Source organism: Dromiciops gliroides, chromosome 4 (genome assembly GCF_019393635.1).
Source record: "Dromiciops gliroides isolate mDroGli1 chromosome 4, mDroGli1.pri, whole genome shotgun sequence".
Taxonomy (NCBI): domain Eukaryota; kingdom Metazoa; phylum Chordata; class Mammalia; order Microbiotheria; family Microbiotheriidae; genus Dromiciops; species Dromiciops gliroides.
Genome location: NC_057864.1, coordinates 472,103,321 through 472,121,279, shown reverse-complemented (window position 1 = coordinate 472,121,279; position 17,959 = coordinate 472,103,321). Strand labels below are relative to the sequence as shown.

Genomic DNA, 17,959 nt, shown 5'->3' with positions numbered 1-17,959 from the left:
AAGAGGAAAATGAGGAGTTGAGTGACAGACAGGATCACAGGATTGTTCCTGTGGATATAGAAGAGTCCTCCGAGACCATCTCATCCGACACCCTCATTTGAGAGACAATCAAAGTAAGACCCAGGCTATGTTGTTGTTATTTGTCCTTCATTCTCCAAGAGGACCATGACATTGAGGTGATGTTGTGACTTACAGTCAATTGGATTTAAGTGAGGGAGGGCTATGCAAGTTCATCAACCTCACTCCTCCAGAGCCATCTGGGTCCAGTGGCAAGATAGACATCAGCATGACTGGAGATGACCCTGGATGTTTGAGGCAATTGGGGTTAAGTGACTTGCCCAGAGTCACACAGTAAGTATCAAGTGTTTGAGACTGGATTTGAACTCAAGTACTCCTGACTCTAGGGCCATTGCTCTATCCACTTGTACCACCTAGCTGCCTCCTACCTCCCAGGCCACATGGGTGGTAAATGGTAGAGCTGGAATTCAAACTCTGGTTTTCCAACTTCAATTCAGGTTAATGATGGTATATAAAATGTTCCAAAGCCAGTTGGAGAGCCAGGACACAGTTTGAGTCTGTATTCCAAAAGCACTTTGTTCTTCCTTGTGAGTTCATCACCACTGGTCCATTGCCCATGGTGTGTTCTTTTTAGGAAATGTGGATTTCTTTTCTGGGCAGCCAGACTGGTTAAGTTAGCCATGACAAATGGTGATTTTTGCTGCCAGTTCCTCTTTTCTTCAGTGTCAACATGAGAGAGTATGATGGTCAGGGGTTGGCATTCTGGGAACCATCTCTGAAGAAGGAGATTGTCAGACTGGAGTACGTTATGGAAGTAGACAGCCACAATGTTGAGAAACCTACAGTTGATGCCATGACAAGATTGAGGGAAAGAACTGGGGAGGCTCAGCATGAAGAAGAGAGGATTTAAAAGAGACATTATAGAGATCAGCTAGGTAGCCTAGCAGATTGAAAACTAGACTGGGAAGCAGGAAGACCTGAGTTCAAATCCTGCCTCAGATATCGGCTAGCTATGTGACTCTGGGCAAATCACTGAACCCATCTCAGCCTCAGTTTACTCATCTTTAAAAGGGACCAATAGGAACACCTACTCCCCAGGGTTGTAGTGAGGATAAAATGAGATAAGAAATATAAAATGTTTTATAAACCTGAAAGTACTATAGAAATGCTAGCTATTGTTGTAATACTATCCTCTGTGATCTGTTCTAACTCTAAAATTCTTTGATAAATTCTAGGGTTATACAAAGCCATCCTTCACATTTTTGTCCTTGTAGTCCAGCACCTGACAAATACTAAACACTTAAGGAATGCTTAGTGTTGGATGGATGGATGCGTGGATGGATGCATGGATGGGGATGTGATTTCTCAATTCTCAGTGAAAAAAGGATTGTATCCCTAGATCGCTATAAATTTTCTTAGCTCACCTTCATCTGTAGCTGAATGATGCTACCCTAGAAATTTATGCTCTAGCCAGTGAAATGTCATTTTTCCTGACCTACGGTCACTCCCGGCTGTCACCAGGTGTGTTGGACTGTCCGTAGCAAGAGCAATGCAGCATTGATGTCATGCAAAACTATTAACTCAGTCATTGACATTCTTGCTTTGACAGCCACATTGGTTGGAGAATCTCTTTTCACGTGACCTCATGCATCAGTTAGCCCAAGATGACTCTCCCCCTCCTCCATTGCCTTCACCATTACTACTTTCTTCCTTCAGAAACGACCCAAATATGTTTCCCTTTAACTGAACTTCTTTTTCTTTCTTTTTCAGTGTGACAGTGACAGTGACCAGGAAGAGAAGGTAAGATCAATATTACTTGCACCCTATAGTTGGATTCATTGTGAACACATACACACACACACACACACACACACACACACACACCATCACAGTATACTTACTGGGAGTTCCCTTTGAAGAGAATGCCTTCTCTTAGAAGTTTATCCAAGTTTTTATCAAGTGCACCTTTTTCTTCTTGAAGTAATGCATGTGAGTCACACCATGGACTTCCATCCCTATGTGTTGAATTAGTGAGGATGGCTTTGAAAATGACCCCTTTGATATTGGTTGCACCTGGCACATGGGATCTTCCTTTATGGGAGAAACAAATGCATTCCTAGAAAAATATTGAGAAATAAGATGAATAGATAGCAGTCTTCTAACTTCCTCCCTCGGCCCCCTACCATGATGGGGGAGGGGCATCAAAATTGTCAGTACACATTATGGAAATTAATATAAACGTCATTTGAGCATTTCTGTTAACATACTTGATTTGTTCCTGTTACGCACTCTAGTAGTTAATTCTATTCGCTTTTCCATGCACAACGTTTTTCCTGATAGAAAATATTTAAGATTTTTTTAATTGATTTTTGGGGAATCTGCTGTTGGGTGGTGGGAGAGAAAGGGGACCTCCTCGTACTCTCTGGGGAAATTGCCTTCTTTTCCTTTGGACCGGAGCATAGGCAGGTAGCTTCTTCACCAGGTATTCACTGGATTGGGGCCTCGTGGTCTCCTACCCTCCGCTTAACCAGCTCAAAGTGGACCAAGGAAGGGAGCCTGTTTTTCGAACCTCCCAGAGAAGGATGGACGACAGACAGCCTGGTAAAGTGAGAGGTGTGCTGTGTTTCATATCAGGGAACCCTGAGATCTTTGTTTAGTTATCGGTGTGTCTTCCTCTTTCCCTCCTGCACCCTCTCGAACATATTGCTAGGATTGACCTGATCTATTATTTCTTCTATTTAATGAAAAGAAATTTCCTCAGAACCGTAGATTCTTTAACCATGGACCATCTGGTGACTGGACATAGCCCAATCCCAACCCATGGCTGCATCTCTGCTGCCCTTCCCCTGGAGATGGGCTAAATTCAATACATGTTAATGAATTTCACCCCCTTGCTGTAGAGGACTCTTGGGGTTATCATTCAGGGAGGGGGATTCTTTCCCTGTGTGCGCCATCACTTCTGAAGCTGGGAGGCTTCCCTCCCTCTCTGCTGCCAGCCCGGAAGAGAGATCTAAGGGCCTTGCTTCTTAGCTGCCGTTAATTTGAATTCAGCATATGTAGCCTGTTATAAAATGCGAGACATCCTCATTTGAGCAGGTCAAGCATATTCAGATGAAGACAAATGGTGCTTATTTGATTTCCTTAAAATCAGGAAATGAAAAAAGTGTTCTCTGGAGAAATCATGTTCTGCCTGACTAAGATGATAGACCAAAGCGTGTCCCCCAGATAAGCACCGGCTCTCGCCTTGAGGTTTTTATCTCTGAAGGACGGCCAGGACTGTCAGCTTGCTGACATATGCATTATCCATGTCATTTTAAACAAAGTGACCTATGGAAGGGTGCACTGTGCCGTGACATGATAATGGGCTGCTGGATGACAGGTAAAGTACACACTCCAAAGGAGGCCGCGTATTATTCCTTTGTTTAAGTGACAAGCTGGCGCTTCCTTCCCACAGACAGTGAGATCCTCAGATCCTTCTCCATGGGATGGCCAGAGGAGGGAAGAGCTGCGTTCATTGGGTGGCAATGACACTTGAGATGGAGGGGTGGCCTTCTGCCCTGGGAGCATCCCCTTGACCATATGGGCTAGTCTCAGACTCCTTCTCAGACTGCTTCTTACATAATTCCCCTGGTGGTCGGCATTCCCTTCCATTCTGTCTGGCCCATGAGCGGCTTAGAGGAATTTCCCCTGGGATGATCCTGAACTAGGCCATTATTGTCACTGGAAGCCTCCTCCCCATCATCTCACCTTAAAGCTGGGGGAGTGGAGAGTGTCTTGGTGTATTTGGAAGCAAACTCTGATGAGGAGAGGGAGAGTGAGCACCATTTTGTTTGTACATCATGAAATTATGCTCTAATTCTAGAAATAATTTACATGCCTATACATTTTAGAGAGAATTCATTTCTGAGGAATAGAGGTAGACTCTGCATATCAGCCTTTCCTTCTTTCCCAAAATGCTTGATTTAACCATTGCAAATTGGAGAAAGATACCCAGGCCAGGAGATGCTGAACAGGTAACTCTGGGTAGATTTTTTTTTTTAGTGAGGCCATTGGGGTTAAGTGACTTGCCCAGGGTCACACAGCTAGTAAGTGTTAAGTGTCTGAAGCGGGATTTGAACTCAGGTACTCCTGACTCCAGGGCCAGTGCTCTATCCACTGCTCCACCTAGCTGCCCTCTGGGTGGATTTTTGAGTCAGCTGGAGAAGCCACTACTATTGATAGAGAGAGTTGTCATTACTTGATAGGGTAGAGGTAGTTTCAGGGATGGGAAATGAGGATGGGCAGGAAAGAAGGACGGGTCAGAGAAAGAGAATGAATTATCTTTCAGCAGAAGAAAAAAAAAAGATCATTTCTAGGAAAATAGGAGACATGATTCTTAGATACCATGTTGTTATTCCCCATCCCTTTCCAATTATCTTTGCCCTCTGCAGTGGGGTTGTTTTTCTCTCTGGATGGCCGTAGCCCCTCCAATATTTTCCTTTCATAATTGGAATTTGCCACCAAGACTGGCACTTGCTTCTTCTCTACCTATCCTTCTGTGAGGTGTTTCTCCTGAGGTTACCCCTCCACAGCCAGCAAAGTTCTTTAATTGTGCTTCTTCTGTCTGCTTGGCCTTGTTATCATGAAGACTGTCAGAATTCCCTTCCCGGACTGTCATGGCCTTGGGTTCATAGCCTCACTCTACCATCTTTCTCCCAGACGCAGGACCAGGTTAGCGGTTTCCTCCCCTAGCTAGCCATGAGTATATTGCTTCTGCAACAGCCTTCCTTGTCCTCGAGCCCAGAGCACTAACAGGGTCCTCTCCGACTTGAGGCTTGGAGAATTTTCATTAGGATTAGAAATGCTAGTACTTGAAAAGATGCCTCTCAGTGTCCCAGGAACTCTCCAGCGGGTCCCACCAAGGATGGCCACGGTGACAAAAATGGCGGTGTCCTCAGAGACCCATTGGGATTCCTTCCTGGCAGACCCGTCCTTTTTTTACTGTGTGTGGCTCCCCAGGGCTGCTGCTCTAGAATTAGGGTCCTGTCCCCTACACAGCTGACTGAATTGAGATAAATCATACACTCCGCTGATAGCAAGCTGTAATTTATAAAATGATCCCCTCACTAATTAATGGAAGCAGAGACCGGCAATGAGACTCCAAAGAGCTAAGTGTTATCTAAATGCAGGCAGCATCTTTCTTTGTGGAAAAGGCAGGCTCCTAACTTTGATCGGACACCAAATGAAACGTCTGCTTCATCATTCCCTCCCAGCTATCTGCATGCATTTTTCATGCCAGAGAAGCCAGGGGGTCTTTCTGAGGGGTAGCAGTGGCTGGAGAATAGAGCGGTGACTGGGAAGACCCAGTATCCAAGAAAAGAGGCTGTTACCTAGTTAACCCAAGGAAAGGCAGATAGCCCAGTCTCCTAAATCACCGTAATTAAGCATTTAATCACATTTCTTCTCTGAAAAATCTGTTGATATTGTAGGAAAATGCTTTCTTCTGTTCCTGGGCGAGGGGGAGCTAAATCTGCTTCTACTTCTTAAGGCAGATCATCACTTGGAGGGAAGGCAAAAGAAGAACTTATTTTTGAGGCAGCTGGGTACGACGTCATAAGCAGGGGACTAACTTTGTAGATCTGAGGAAGATCTGAGTTCAAATTATGGCTCACACATTTTCTATACAAATAGCCCTTGGCAAGACACCTGAGGCACACTCTGTGCCTCTGTTTCCTCATCTGTAAAATGAGGAGATTGGACTCTGTGGCCTATAAGGGCCCCTCCAACTCTGTCTTTGATCTCAAGAAAAAGAAACATTGTTCAGCAGCTAATCCAAGCCCCAAGGAGACCCATTCTCTCCCTCTTTTTCCTGTTGTGTCCATGTACATGGATCTCCTTCCACGGTGGGCATGAAACGTAAGCCATCCTTTAGCTTTATTTTATCTTATTTTTTGCAAGGCAGTGAGAGTTAAGTGACTTGCCCAGGGTCACACAGCTAGTAAGTGTCAAGTGTCTGAGGTCAGATTTGAACTCAGGTCCTCCTGAATCCAGGACCAGTGCTTTATCCACTGCGCCACCTAGCTGCCCCCATTTTTGTTATTTTATTTTATTTTTCCTTCTTTCCCCCTTTAGCTTAAAAAAAAAACCTGTTGATTTTAGCAGGCTTTGAAAACTGAAACCAAACTCTGAGATATAGGCCCTTCACCCACCTCGTTCTTTTCTTCCCAATACAAATCTGTTGCTGCATTTAAAAAAACAGGGTGAGAAATTACCGGGAGAGTGTTACAAGTACCTCCAGCTGCCTGGAAGCAGGCAGCAATTCACACTTTCCCCAAGGTGGAATCCCACTCCATCCCATTAACTCATAAGATCCAGATTGTCGGATGGCCCAGCTCTTCCCAACTTCAGGGAAAACTCAAGCAACATGTAAACACGGCACTTTTTGCTACACAGATCTGCTTTGCATCTGCCGGTTTCCGCCTCCACCACCTCCACTGGCAGTGGTAGCCTTGTCTTACTCAACCAAGGTGCCGTCCCAGTTTGGGGCCGGAATTCTGATGTGTGGGTTGAAAGCAAATGGTGAATTCATGCCCCGTTTTGCATGTTTATGTCGCCTTAAATTCATTGTGCAAATTGGTGGCTCTCCAAGGGTGTACAATAAGTTTCACTAGTTGTGTTGCCAAATTTGGGGTGTTCTATCATTCTATAATTTTGTTCAATATAAAATCTGTTGATCCGACTTACATAACAGAATAAATATTGCAGCCACAAAATAGATGAAACTCAACTTTTACACGTGCTCACCAACCACAAAACACACAAGACTTTGAACTTGCAGTGATTTTAACTAAAAATGGCTGCTCTTACCAACAGGAAACTGATCATGTGCAAGTTTCATTAGCTTTCCATATGTTTGCCAACTTAAGTTTTCCACATGCTAGGATTCGGCCCAGTGAAGAATATTGTTCTGTGAGCAGGGGAAGAAAGTTTGATGACCACTGGCATAGAACATGCTAACATATTGGGTGAAAACTTCACCCGGGAGATGATTCCCTCCCTTTGGTAAATTCAGGACTCTCCAGATAACATATCCAGCATTTGAGGAATGTGTTTTTCAGGAGCACAGATACAACAATGACCTGAAAAGCTCTCTCTTTCCTTGTACCCACTGGAATGAGCATTTTTGTCTTTTGAAAGTCACCTTATGGAGTGTCTTCTGAAGACTCCCATCTGCCTATCAGCTGTCTGGTATCAGTCTTTGGTCTGGGCAGAGGCTAAAGCCAACAAGTGCACTGTCCCTAAAGGATTAGGTGGTGATAAATTGAATTACACCCTTATTGAACCTTACAGATAGGAGAATTTGTCAGAGAGAAATATTCACTTTCCATTCAATGTCTAGTACTGCTGGAATTTTGACTGCTTGAGAAACAGGCTTGAAAATTGTGTTTAGTTCTCTGAGCGTGTGAAGGTGTATAAGCAGTATTGAAGATGTATAGAATCCCAAGGGATCTTAGAGGCCATAGAATCTAACTACTTCATTTTACAGAAGAGGAAACTGAGACCCAAAGAGCTTAAATGGCCTTTCCCATGTCCATTTTGGGGTTTTTTAGATAGAAAGTGAAGAAAAGGAGTAGATAATTGAAATCTTCCCTCTTTCCCACCCAGACTCCAGTCTGCATATGGCTAATAGGTCACTCTAGAATTAGCAAAATATAAAGCTGGAAGTCAGACATGTGGCAGCATTCATTGAAGAACAGTCATGCCACCAATTTTGTCCTTTTCTTTTTCATTTGAGGCATGTAGAAAACAGTATGGTCTGGGTTCTCTATAGCAGGGCTTCTTAAACTTTTTCTACTCACAACCCCTTTTTGCCTGAGAAATTTTTATGTGACCCTAGGTATATAGGTATATAAAATAGGTCGACATAACCTTATACTGTTGCCAAATTTTTTGTGACCCCTACATTGTTATGCAACCCCCTATGGGGTCTTGACCTACAGTTTAAGAAGCTAGGCTCTGGAGCCCTGCAAAAGATCTTGGCTGTTAACTCTTGATCCTGAGTTTGGTTTGAAATAAGTTATTGCTCTTGCTAATAACTTCGACCCAATTACAGGTCTTGTCGTGTTCCAACTTGAAGGGGAAAGGTTCAGGAGAAAAGCAAAGATTCCTTCCTTAATAACCTAACAAGTGCATTCAATTGGAAAGAGTTCTGGGTTTAGAATCAGAGACCCTGGGTTCCAATCCCAACTTTGAGACTTGTTAGCTCTTAGATATGGAACTGAAAGGGGCCTCCTAGACCAACTGCCCCATTTTACATTTAAGGAAAGTAAGATTTGGGTTAAGTGACTTACGCAAGGTCACATAGATCTCAGGCATCTGAAGCAAGATTTAAACCCAGGTCCTCTGAGTCCACTGCCAGTGTTCTTTCCATGGTGTTCATCAGTTTTAAAATGTTCCTTATAGGGGCAGCTAGATGGCGCAGTGGATAGAGCACCAGCCCTGGAGTCAGGAGGACCAGAGTTCGGATCTGGCCTCAGACACTTAACACTTACTAGCTGTGTGACCCTGGGCAAGTCACTTAACCCCAATTGCCTCACCAAAAAAAAAAAAAAATGTTCCTTATATTTACTTGAGAATGTGTTCCACTTAACTACCTGCACAACCCAAGTCAGATCACTTCATTTCTCTAGACTTCACTTTCCTCATCTGTAAAGCAGGGGAATTGGACTCAGTCACTTCTAAGGTCCTTTCTCAAAACTGTCTCCACATAGTGGAGATACAGGCTGGTGCTCTTTTGACCTCACAGACCAACAGAAATATATATAGCAGAGAAAGAAGACCCCATCTAGGGTGATCTCAGATTGGAGTTCCCTTATCTCATGGAGGGACCCAACTGATTGTCCACGCCAAGAAGACACCTCGGACATGGGTGCACACATGAGACAGTCTATCTTAATACGGAGGGGGCCCCGATGTGTACCTCTGGGACCTCTTTATCGAATGAGTCCCTTGTATTTGGGCCAGCTGGGTAGACTCTATGTTCATTTTGGCTTAGGCATCTTTTAAGACTTTCTGTCTATGTCTTTCCCCACTGACTTGACTTAGTTTTAAGTTGGGGATCTTTCTGGCTCTTTGATGCTTTCTGGTTTCCAAGTGGTCATCCAGAAGACCTCTTGTTCCTCCAAGACTGTGTCCGGGTCAGGATGACATTTTGAAGTTCTTCCAACTTTGGTCATTCTTTGAGTACCATATTTCCAGTTGGCTTCATTACCCCTTATCCAAACAAAATCCCTTTTAATTCTTCCCTAGGATTAAATTCTGCATGCATAATTACTTCAAATCCTAGGACTCATTATGGATAGCTTTCTTTAATAACTATTCAGAGCCAGATTCCAGACTGCCCCCAAAGACCTCTAAGTGTATCGTGCAGGGTATCTGCCCTCCACCTCTCTGTCCCTGCGTGTCTGAATTATATGACTGACAAGGTGAAGGCTATAAAGGTTTAAGTTTTTTACTGTCCTGTAAATGAATGGAACTGCACAGTCCTGAGTTCATAAAATCATTAAGAACAAGACATTTCTGATTTTTCGTAACTGATGGGTTACAGAAAGAACAGGAATCGAGGAACCTCTCAGTGATTTGTGGATGAGTTTAACATCAATAAAATGAGGAGGTTGGACTCCATGGCCTATAAGGGCCCTTCCAGCCCTGTCTTTGATCTTGGGAAAATGCAGGAATGGTGAATTCTGGGCCCTCAGCTCTTGGCAACACTCTTGTAATCCACAGTATTCTGTTCTAGTTCAAATGACCTTGATCCGTGTGCAATTCTTCATTCCATCTTCCACTTCGTATCTAGAATGTCTTCCTTCCTCACTTCTGCCTCTCTCAGTCCTGGCTTCTTGCAAGGTTCTGTTGCTATGCACCCTCCTATGGGAAGCCCTTTCCTGATGCCTTCAAGACAGTTCTCACAGCCCCTGAGTGCCTTAGGTCATAGGTCATCGATTTAAGAAGAACTATTTAAATCCAGGTCTTCTGGCTTCCATCATATTATGGTACTTCTCATCTTGGGTCAGGAGTAAATGCCGGTAGTGTTCTCTGCCATAGTAGGCCAAGGAGTGGCATAGGCACAGTGCCAGGCTTGCCTTTTCTGGTTTTCTGTCTCATTCAGAGACATTAGGAACAGCCTGGCAAAATGGGCAGAGGGTCAGCCTTGAAGTCAGGGAGGCTCACATTCATGTCAGGCTTCTGTTCTTAAATGTCCATACGACCCTGGGCAAATCACATAACCACCCAGTGCCCCTGCCCCCGGGGAATGCTCCTGCAGGACCAGTCTTAGAACAGTCTGGTCTGAGTTTGTGATCTGCTTTGGCAGAGCCAGAACAAGTAAGAAGCCTACTATGTTCCAGGCACTGGCTGAGGATGAAAAGAAAGGCCAAAAACATTCCCTGCCCAGACATCAGTGTATACACTAAGAGAAGAAACAATATGCAAACGACCGTGTACAAAGAAGATCTATGTCTCTATCTCTCGATCTAGTGAGATGCAGATCTCTGCATGTTGAGAGCTATATATTTATAACTATATCTACATATAGCTAAAGCTCTGTATAAATGACATACATTATTATGTCTATGGACATAAAAAGATATATTGATCTAATTCTAGTATGTATAGTATATCTATCTATAGTATATATTCTGTAGTATATAGTATATATTCTATAGTATATCTTATAACATAGTGTGTACTATATATGTGCTGTATCTATCTAGACATATTGTATAGCATACATTATAACATAAAGTACTCTATCTACCTAGATATAGTATATATTATAACATAGTATATACTATATGCGCTATATACATGCTAACTATCTATATATAATGTATATTATATAGTATATATTATAGCCGTGCATACTATATATGCTATGTATGTAGGGTAGCTATATAGATATAGTATATACCATATACTGTATATTAGAATGTATAGTATATGCTATATGTGCTATAGTATATACTACATGTACTATATATCATATATACGATATCTGTCTAGACCTAGATAGCTAGAGATACCTAGATTTTGTATGGCACTAAGAAGACACTGACACTTTTGGAGGCTTGCTGAGAATTTACTACACCAGGAAAATCACATGTCTGGTCCAGACCAAAGCATTCGGAGATCCCTAATCTTGCCTGTCTCCAGTGGTATCTTTCTTTGGGGAGTGAAGAAGAAACTTCAAAAATAACAAAAATCCTACCTTGCCCTTTTCCTGAATTTTCTGGACTTCTGAGTCCTTATCTACCCTGCCCAGCAGCATGGTTCAGTGGGAAGGGCAGGTCTTTGTTCTGCCCATTTCACAGGTGAGGTAGGTAAGGATCTCTGTGAATTGTCTAAGTTCCTATAACGCATTATTTAACTTTGAACCCAGTGCACTTTCAGGTATGTCGTCTTTCTGTGGTAAATCTTTCCATATGTCTCTGCCTAATAAAACATTGTTATGTAACATTAATAGTCATTAGCAGGTTACCCCCATTGGAATATCAGTTCCTTGAGGACCGGGACAATTTTCTGTTGTATCCCCAATACCTCAAATAGCGCTTGGTATAAACTGTAATAGGTCCTTGACAAACGCTTTTTAATTGATTGACAGTTTAGAGCCCAAAGCCCAACAACTAGTAAATCAATGAGCCAGGTCTTCTGATTTCCAATCCTGTGCCCCTCCACCAGGACCAGCTAAATCTTGCTGGCAACCTATGTACCCAGACGGGTCAATTCAGTAGTCTGATGTATTCTTAAGTCAGCTCTTCCAAAAGAGTGTGTGTGTGTGTGTGTGTGTGTGTGTGTGTGTGTTCAGATGTACATGCCCTATGGTTTCATTCCAGATCATCCAGGCTCTAAGAGACCTTTTTGTTTATAGGACAAGAGGTCATCATCTGAAATGGACCTTGGCCACGATCCAAGCCAACCCCCTCTGGCAGTGGGTGGGAAGGAATGAGGACAGGCTCTGAAGTGCAGAGACCTGGCTTCAGACCCACCCCTCTCCCTTATTACCTGCCTGTCCTTGGGCAAATCGCTTTTCTTCCTCGGGCTCAATTCCCTCATCTATGAAATGAGGGGCTTGGCCGAAATGGGCTCCGAGGTCCCATCCTGCTCCAGAGCCATGATTCCCGCGCTCCCATGAAACCCTGGCTGAGTGAATTGCCCAGATCTGGGCCCACCCCACCCGGCCACCTTCTCAATGAACCCCTTTCTCTCCAGCCGGCCTGAGGAGTTTCCCCCACCCTAGTGGAGGCACTAAACATCCAAGTTGAGCGTGGCCATGTAAAAGATTGCGTCTTTGCCACCAAGGGGAGAATTGAGTGTTTATCGTCTGGGAGCGCGCGCCGGCTGGGCTGATTACGGCAGCGCGCGCCATCAGCCAATGATTTGTCCCGTCCTTTATCATCTGTGTCACTCAGCCGAGCTGTCTGGGGCTACACCGTCGCCCCCTTCCCTTTTTGGTACCCATTTCGTGTAGAAAATTTGTATTTACTTTGGGATTGTAATTTGTTCCTCATGGATAATATGACCCTGAGCGGAGCTGGATCATGGGTTAGTTGAAGTGATATTTTCCACTAATGGTAGTCGTATATCATTGCTGTCAGCTCGGGTTAGGAGGCAAGCATATTACAACTCCATTTTACCTCTGCAGGCATCTGGGATTATTTGCCATAACCGAGTATGACATGACCGCACTACAGAGTGCATTAAAATTTTACTAGCTTCTCCGCCAAGTTCCCTGGCTCCAGTTTATGCTGCAGGCGGCTGGACTGATGAATACCTCCAAGGACCTGACTGCCTCGCCTTGCACCAAGGGGGGAGCAAGGGGGTGGGCAGTGCCAATAGTCCAAACGAGGCCTGAGATCTCCCCCGCTTTCCTCCGACCCTCTAGGACACACGGTCCGAGAGGAAATTGGAGGAGGACACACAGGTGTACATCTCTAGAAACCTGGGACTCTGGGGACCGGGCCTCATGTGTACTGGAGCCCCATCAGGTGACAAAGGCAGCACCAGAGAGGTGGGGAGGGATGTGGATGGAGAAAAGACCATCAGCTTTGGCCCTTAAGAGTTCTTGGGGAGCTTGGAGGGAGCTGCTGCAGCGGGGTGATAAGGCCAAAGCCAGATGCCTGGGGGTGAGAAGAGGGAGTGGAAGCAATGGGTGTAGACAGCTTTTTCTACTCCTTCCTTATGCTAGCTGGGGAATGATTACAATTCCGTTCTAGACTCCAGCTTTCCTCCGGGAAGCTTCGGGTAATCAGACTGCAGGAACTAGCCCCTTCCTTTCTCTGAGGACCAAGGGTTTAAGCTTTACAGAGAACCTGAGCTGACTCTTCCTCTTCCTCTTTTTCTTCTTCCTCTTCCTCCTCTTCTTCCTCCTTCCTCCTCCTCCTCCTCCTCCTCCTCCCTCCCTCCCTCCCTCCTTCTTTCCTTCATTCACTGAGAGAAGTGTGAAGCTTGGGCTGTTTTGCATTCCTTCAGTGTACCTAACAGCAGTTATTAAATGCCTACCTACTATGTGGCAGGTGCTGGGCTGGAGATAAAAATAGAAAGAATTCAGCGATTTCTGCTCTCAGTCTAATAGGAGGCACCATATAGATAACCATACACAGAATAAATACAAAGAGAAAAATGACAAAGTCATTAATACAAGATAGTCATGAAGGGGGGAATCAAAAATGGCTTCTTGCACAAGGTATCAGGGAGTTTCTGTCCATTTTCTAGGCAGAGATTGTCTTGTTTGCTAGAGTGAAGAGAGCATTCATTTAGAAGTACCTGCATTCATGGCCCACTTCTTATGCTTTCTACTGGGATATGGCTTTGGGTATGACTTCGGACATTTAACTTTCATGGGCCTCAGTTTCCTTTTCTGTAAAATAAGAGGTTTTGACTTTGACTTTATGGTATCTGAGGTTCCTTCCAGATCTAAACCCATGATTCTAGCTATATTACCTTGATAGGCATGCCAAGTATCTTTTTTTTTAAATAGCAAATAAAAAAAATAAGTCTTGAGTTGAAAAGGTAATAGAAACAATTTGTAAGCGTGAAGGATAAAGACTTAGTAGTAGAAGGGATCTCAGAGAATATCAAGTCCAACTCTAGCCTTTCATGCTGTTTCCTCAAGTCCAAAGGGTTTATGACCTTCCAAAGATAGAAGGCATGTCGGAAGCAGGTTTTGAACCCAGGTCCCCTGATTCTGGAATCAATGCTCTTCCCCCTGTACCATAATGTCTGTCTTCTATATTAAGCCAAAGAAATGTGGATTATAATTTTGAATAGGTTTATACTTGGTCATCTCTCAATTTGGAGCCAATGGAATATCCATAGGATGCAAGGCAGGGTCCTGAAAATTATCCTAAGTTCCAGATTTGCAGGCTCTGAATTAATGAAGATTCACTTTATACTCAGTCATGGGGAGCTTAGACATAACCTTTAGTACCTTCAGTACTTAGTAGTGATCCATATGCTCTTGATCTTTCTCTGAAGCTAAGAGATATGAGCCCTGGGCAGCAGTCAGACATTTACCATAATACCCACTAGTTTTCTACATAGTATCACTACAGATCTCAGATCATACACAATAATCTGTCTTTCTTATTTTTTGACCTGTCATACCTTACATACTAGATGAGGCTAATGTATTCTTAGTTAATATCTTGTTTTCACATCACTTTCTTTTCTGAATATATACCCCCATCTCCCTTATCCAGTGGGTCCTCCTCTTTTAGCAGTGATTTTTAAAAAAGAAAATTCAGCAAAACCAATCAACACAGTAATTATGATCATACATGAAACACTTTAGACTTATAGCCTCCTCACCACTGCAAAAAAAAGAAGGTACATTTTTTTTAGCTCTTCTCCAGGGCCAAGTTTCTGATTCATTGTTATTATATAGCATTCAATTTCATTTATGTTGTTGTTTCATCATGTATATTGTCTTCCTTGATTGTTCTTCCATCATAGTCATTGGTTATATTGTCTTCCTTGATTATCCTTCCATCGTAGTCCTCAGGTATATTATCTTCCTGGTTCTGCTGTCTTCACTCTGCCCATGTCTTCCCATGTTTCTCTGAATTCTTTATATTCATGCCTCATTATGATCAGTAAATATTCCACCATATACATGCACCCCAGTTGGTTTAGCCATTCACCATTTGTTGGGTCTATACTTTTTTTGCATTTCTTTGCTACTAGAGGAATTGCTGCCATGAATATTCTGCTGTTCATGAAATATTTTTGTCTTTAAACTCCTTGGAATATGTGCCTAGCAATGATATCAGTGGGTCACAGGGTATGGACATTTTAGCTAATTTTTTTTAATATAACTCCAAGTTGCTTCCCTAAATGGTTAGACCAATTCAAAACTCTCATCAACTCTGTGTTTGTATTCCTGCCTTTATGCAGCCTTTCTACAACAATGACTATTCCCATAGTTTGTCACCTTTGGCAATTCACTATGTATGAGATGAAGCCCAGGTTTTTTGGATTTGTCTTTTTCTTATCACTTGTAATTTCAGGCAGGCTTTCATGTGGAAAAGGAGAAGGGGGATTAAGCATTTATACAGTGCCTGCTGTCAGCTGGACACTGTGCTAAGTGCTTTAAAAATACTATTTCATCTGATCCTCACAGTAAACCTGGGGTTAGGTGCTGTTATTATCCCCATTTTATAGTTGTGGAAACTTAAGTGACTTGCCCAGCTAGGAAGTGTCTGAAGTCAAATTTGAACTCAGGTCTTCCTGATTCCAGGTTCAGAGCTCTATCTACTTGGCCACCTGGCTGCCTAACTCATGTGTTTACTAATAGTCGCTAGTATTTCTTTTGAGAATCCTTTCATCCTTATATATTTGGATTATTGTTCCATTATGTAAAGGCATATTTGTGATAATTCCCCTGTAGGTCTTGGAACTCAAACCACTATCAGAGATAGTTGATGCATAGTCTTCCCACCCCTCCAAAATTAGTATGGGCCAGCGTTTTTCTGAATAATCACAAATGAGTAGGGATGTTATTGTGTGAAGTGTAAAATGAAATTGTTGAAGTAAGAATTGTGATTTCTACCTCCTGATGTTCACAACCGCACAAGCTTCTCTCTCTCTCTCTCTCTCTCTCTCTCTCTCTCTCTCCCCCTCTCCCTCTCCACACACACACACACACACACACACACACACACACACACACACACCCCTTCCTTCTTGATCTTTAGGCCTTGATTGCACCAGGTCCAAGGGGATTGACATAATTTTCTCCTTTGGCCTTAGATCCAGTAATTCAGGAAGCAAAGAGAAAGAACAAAAGTATTGATCCAATCATTGACAAGTAATTATCCTCCTGAGTTGGTCTGTTTAGAATGCAGCAATAATTTTAAATAATACCTTCCCCAGAGGGAGCCTGGGGGCCAGGTGTTGGATATTTTAGTTTTTTTCATCTGCTTCCTCTTTCAAGATGAATCCCCCTCCCCCCTCAAAAAAAACCCCAACCTATTAACTGCAGGATTTACCCAATAGATATTAAAATGGGCAGCAAGAAGATTATCCCCTTTCTTGAAGGATGCTTTACTTTCCCAAGGAATTCTTTCCATCCAGGATTTCTTTACACAGCATGCTCCTCATCATGCCTTTGGTCTTCAAAACCATCCCTAAACTGCCTGGGGAAGTCAAGCACATTTTCCTCTCAAATTCAATGGAACAAATACTTATTAAATATCTACCATATATATAAGCACTGAAGACACAGAGACAAAATATGTCAAACTGACCCTCCCCTTGAGCAGCTTACGCTCCCCTGGGAAGAGACAACGTGTACATGAATAAGGAAAATCAAAGTATTTAAAATTGTGTTAAGGGGGGGTAGAAGGCGTGGAGGATGCTACTAGCTCAGTGAAACTCTTAAGTCTTTCAGGCATCCTAGCCTTGGGACAAGGGTCCTTAGCCTTCGATTCATGGATAGAATTCAGGGGTCCATAGGGGAAAATGGCATCTTTATTTACCCAAAATGTAACATTTCTTTCAAAATATTATTTTACAAGACCCATCATATTCACCAAACTGCTCGAGGGGTCCAGGACACAAAAATGAACCCCAGGAACATAGTTTTCCTTTTCTGCTCTAGTAATTCATTTTCATTTGTTAAAGGATTTGAAAAAAATATACCATTGGCCCTGCATATATATGTATGTGTATGTATTTATTTATATATGTGTGTATGTATTTATATGTATATATGTATATGTATACATACATACATATACACACTATATATACACACACATATGTATATATAGTGTGTGTATGTGTCCATAGCAGTTTGCTTATTGACTTCCCATTAGAATGAATGCTTCATTGTCTTTACCTTTCTTTGTCTGCTTAGTGTTTAGCTCTTAGTGAGTGATTAAAAGGGTTACTGCAGATGAAATTGAGAGGACGCCCATCCATTGGGGAATGTCTAAACAGGTTGTGGTATCTGATTGGGATGGAATACTACTGTGCTGTAAGAAACGAAGAGAGGGTTAATTTCATAAAAACATGGAAAGACTTGTGTGTAATAATGAAATGAGTAGGACCAAGGGAATCACGTATATAGTAACAGCAATATTGTTCAAAGAACAACTGTGAAAAACTAAGCTATTCCAAGTATTATAAATATTCAAATCAGCTACAGAGGACTTTTGAAGGAAGATGCTATCCACGTCCAAAGAAAGAACTGATAAGCAGAAGTATACATAAGTATGTATATATGTATGTATATGTATGTATATATATGCACATATGTATACGTGTGTATGTGTGTGAAATGGTGGTCTCTATTGCAGGATGGAAAGGGAGAGGGAGGGAGACAGTTCAGAATTTAAAATGTAACCCAAAAAAGGATGAAATTAAATTTTTTTAAATGACATAACCAAAAACTGCCCTCAGGGAA

The 17,959-nt window shown here is 42.7% G+C and overlaps 1 protein-coding gene across 6 annotated transcripts in view; it reads left to right on the top strand.

Moving 5' to 3' along the window:
* The window catches only part of AUTS2 (activator of transcription and developmental regulator AUTS2), a 1,257,436-nt gene that overhangs the window by 859,840 nt on the left and 379,637 nt on the right, over positions 1-17,959 (top strand). For all 6 annotated transcript variants that reach the window (XM_044002368.1, XM_044002370.1, XM_044002371.1 and 3 more), the window contains one exon: positions 1,789-1,818. In XM_044002368.1, the coding sequence (XP_043858303.1) occupies positions 1,789-1,818 (30 nt within the window). The remainder of the gene's footprint in view (positions 1-1,788; positions 1,819-17,959) is intronic.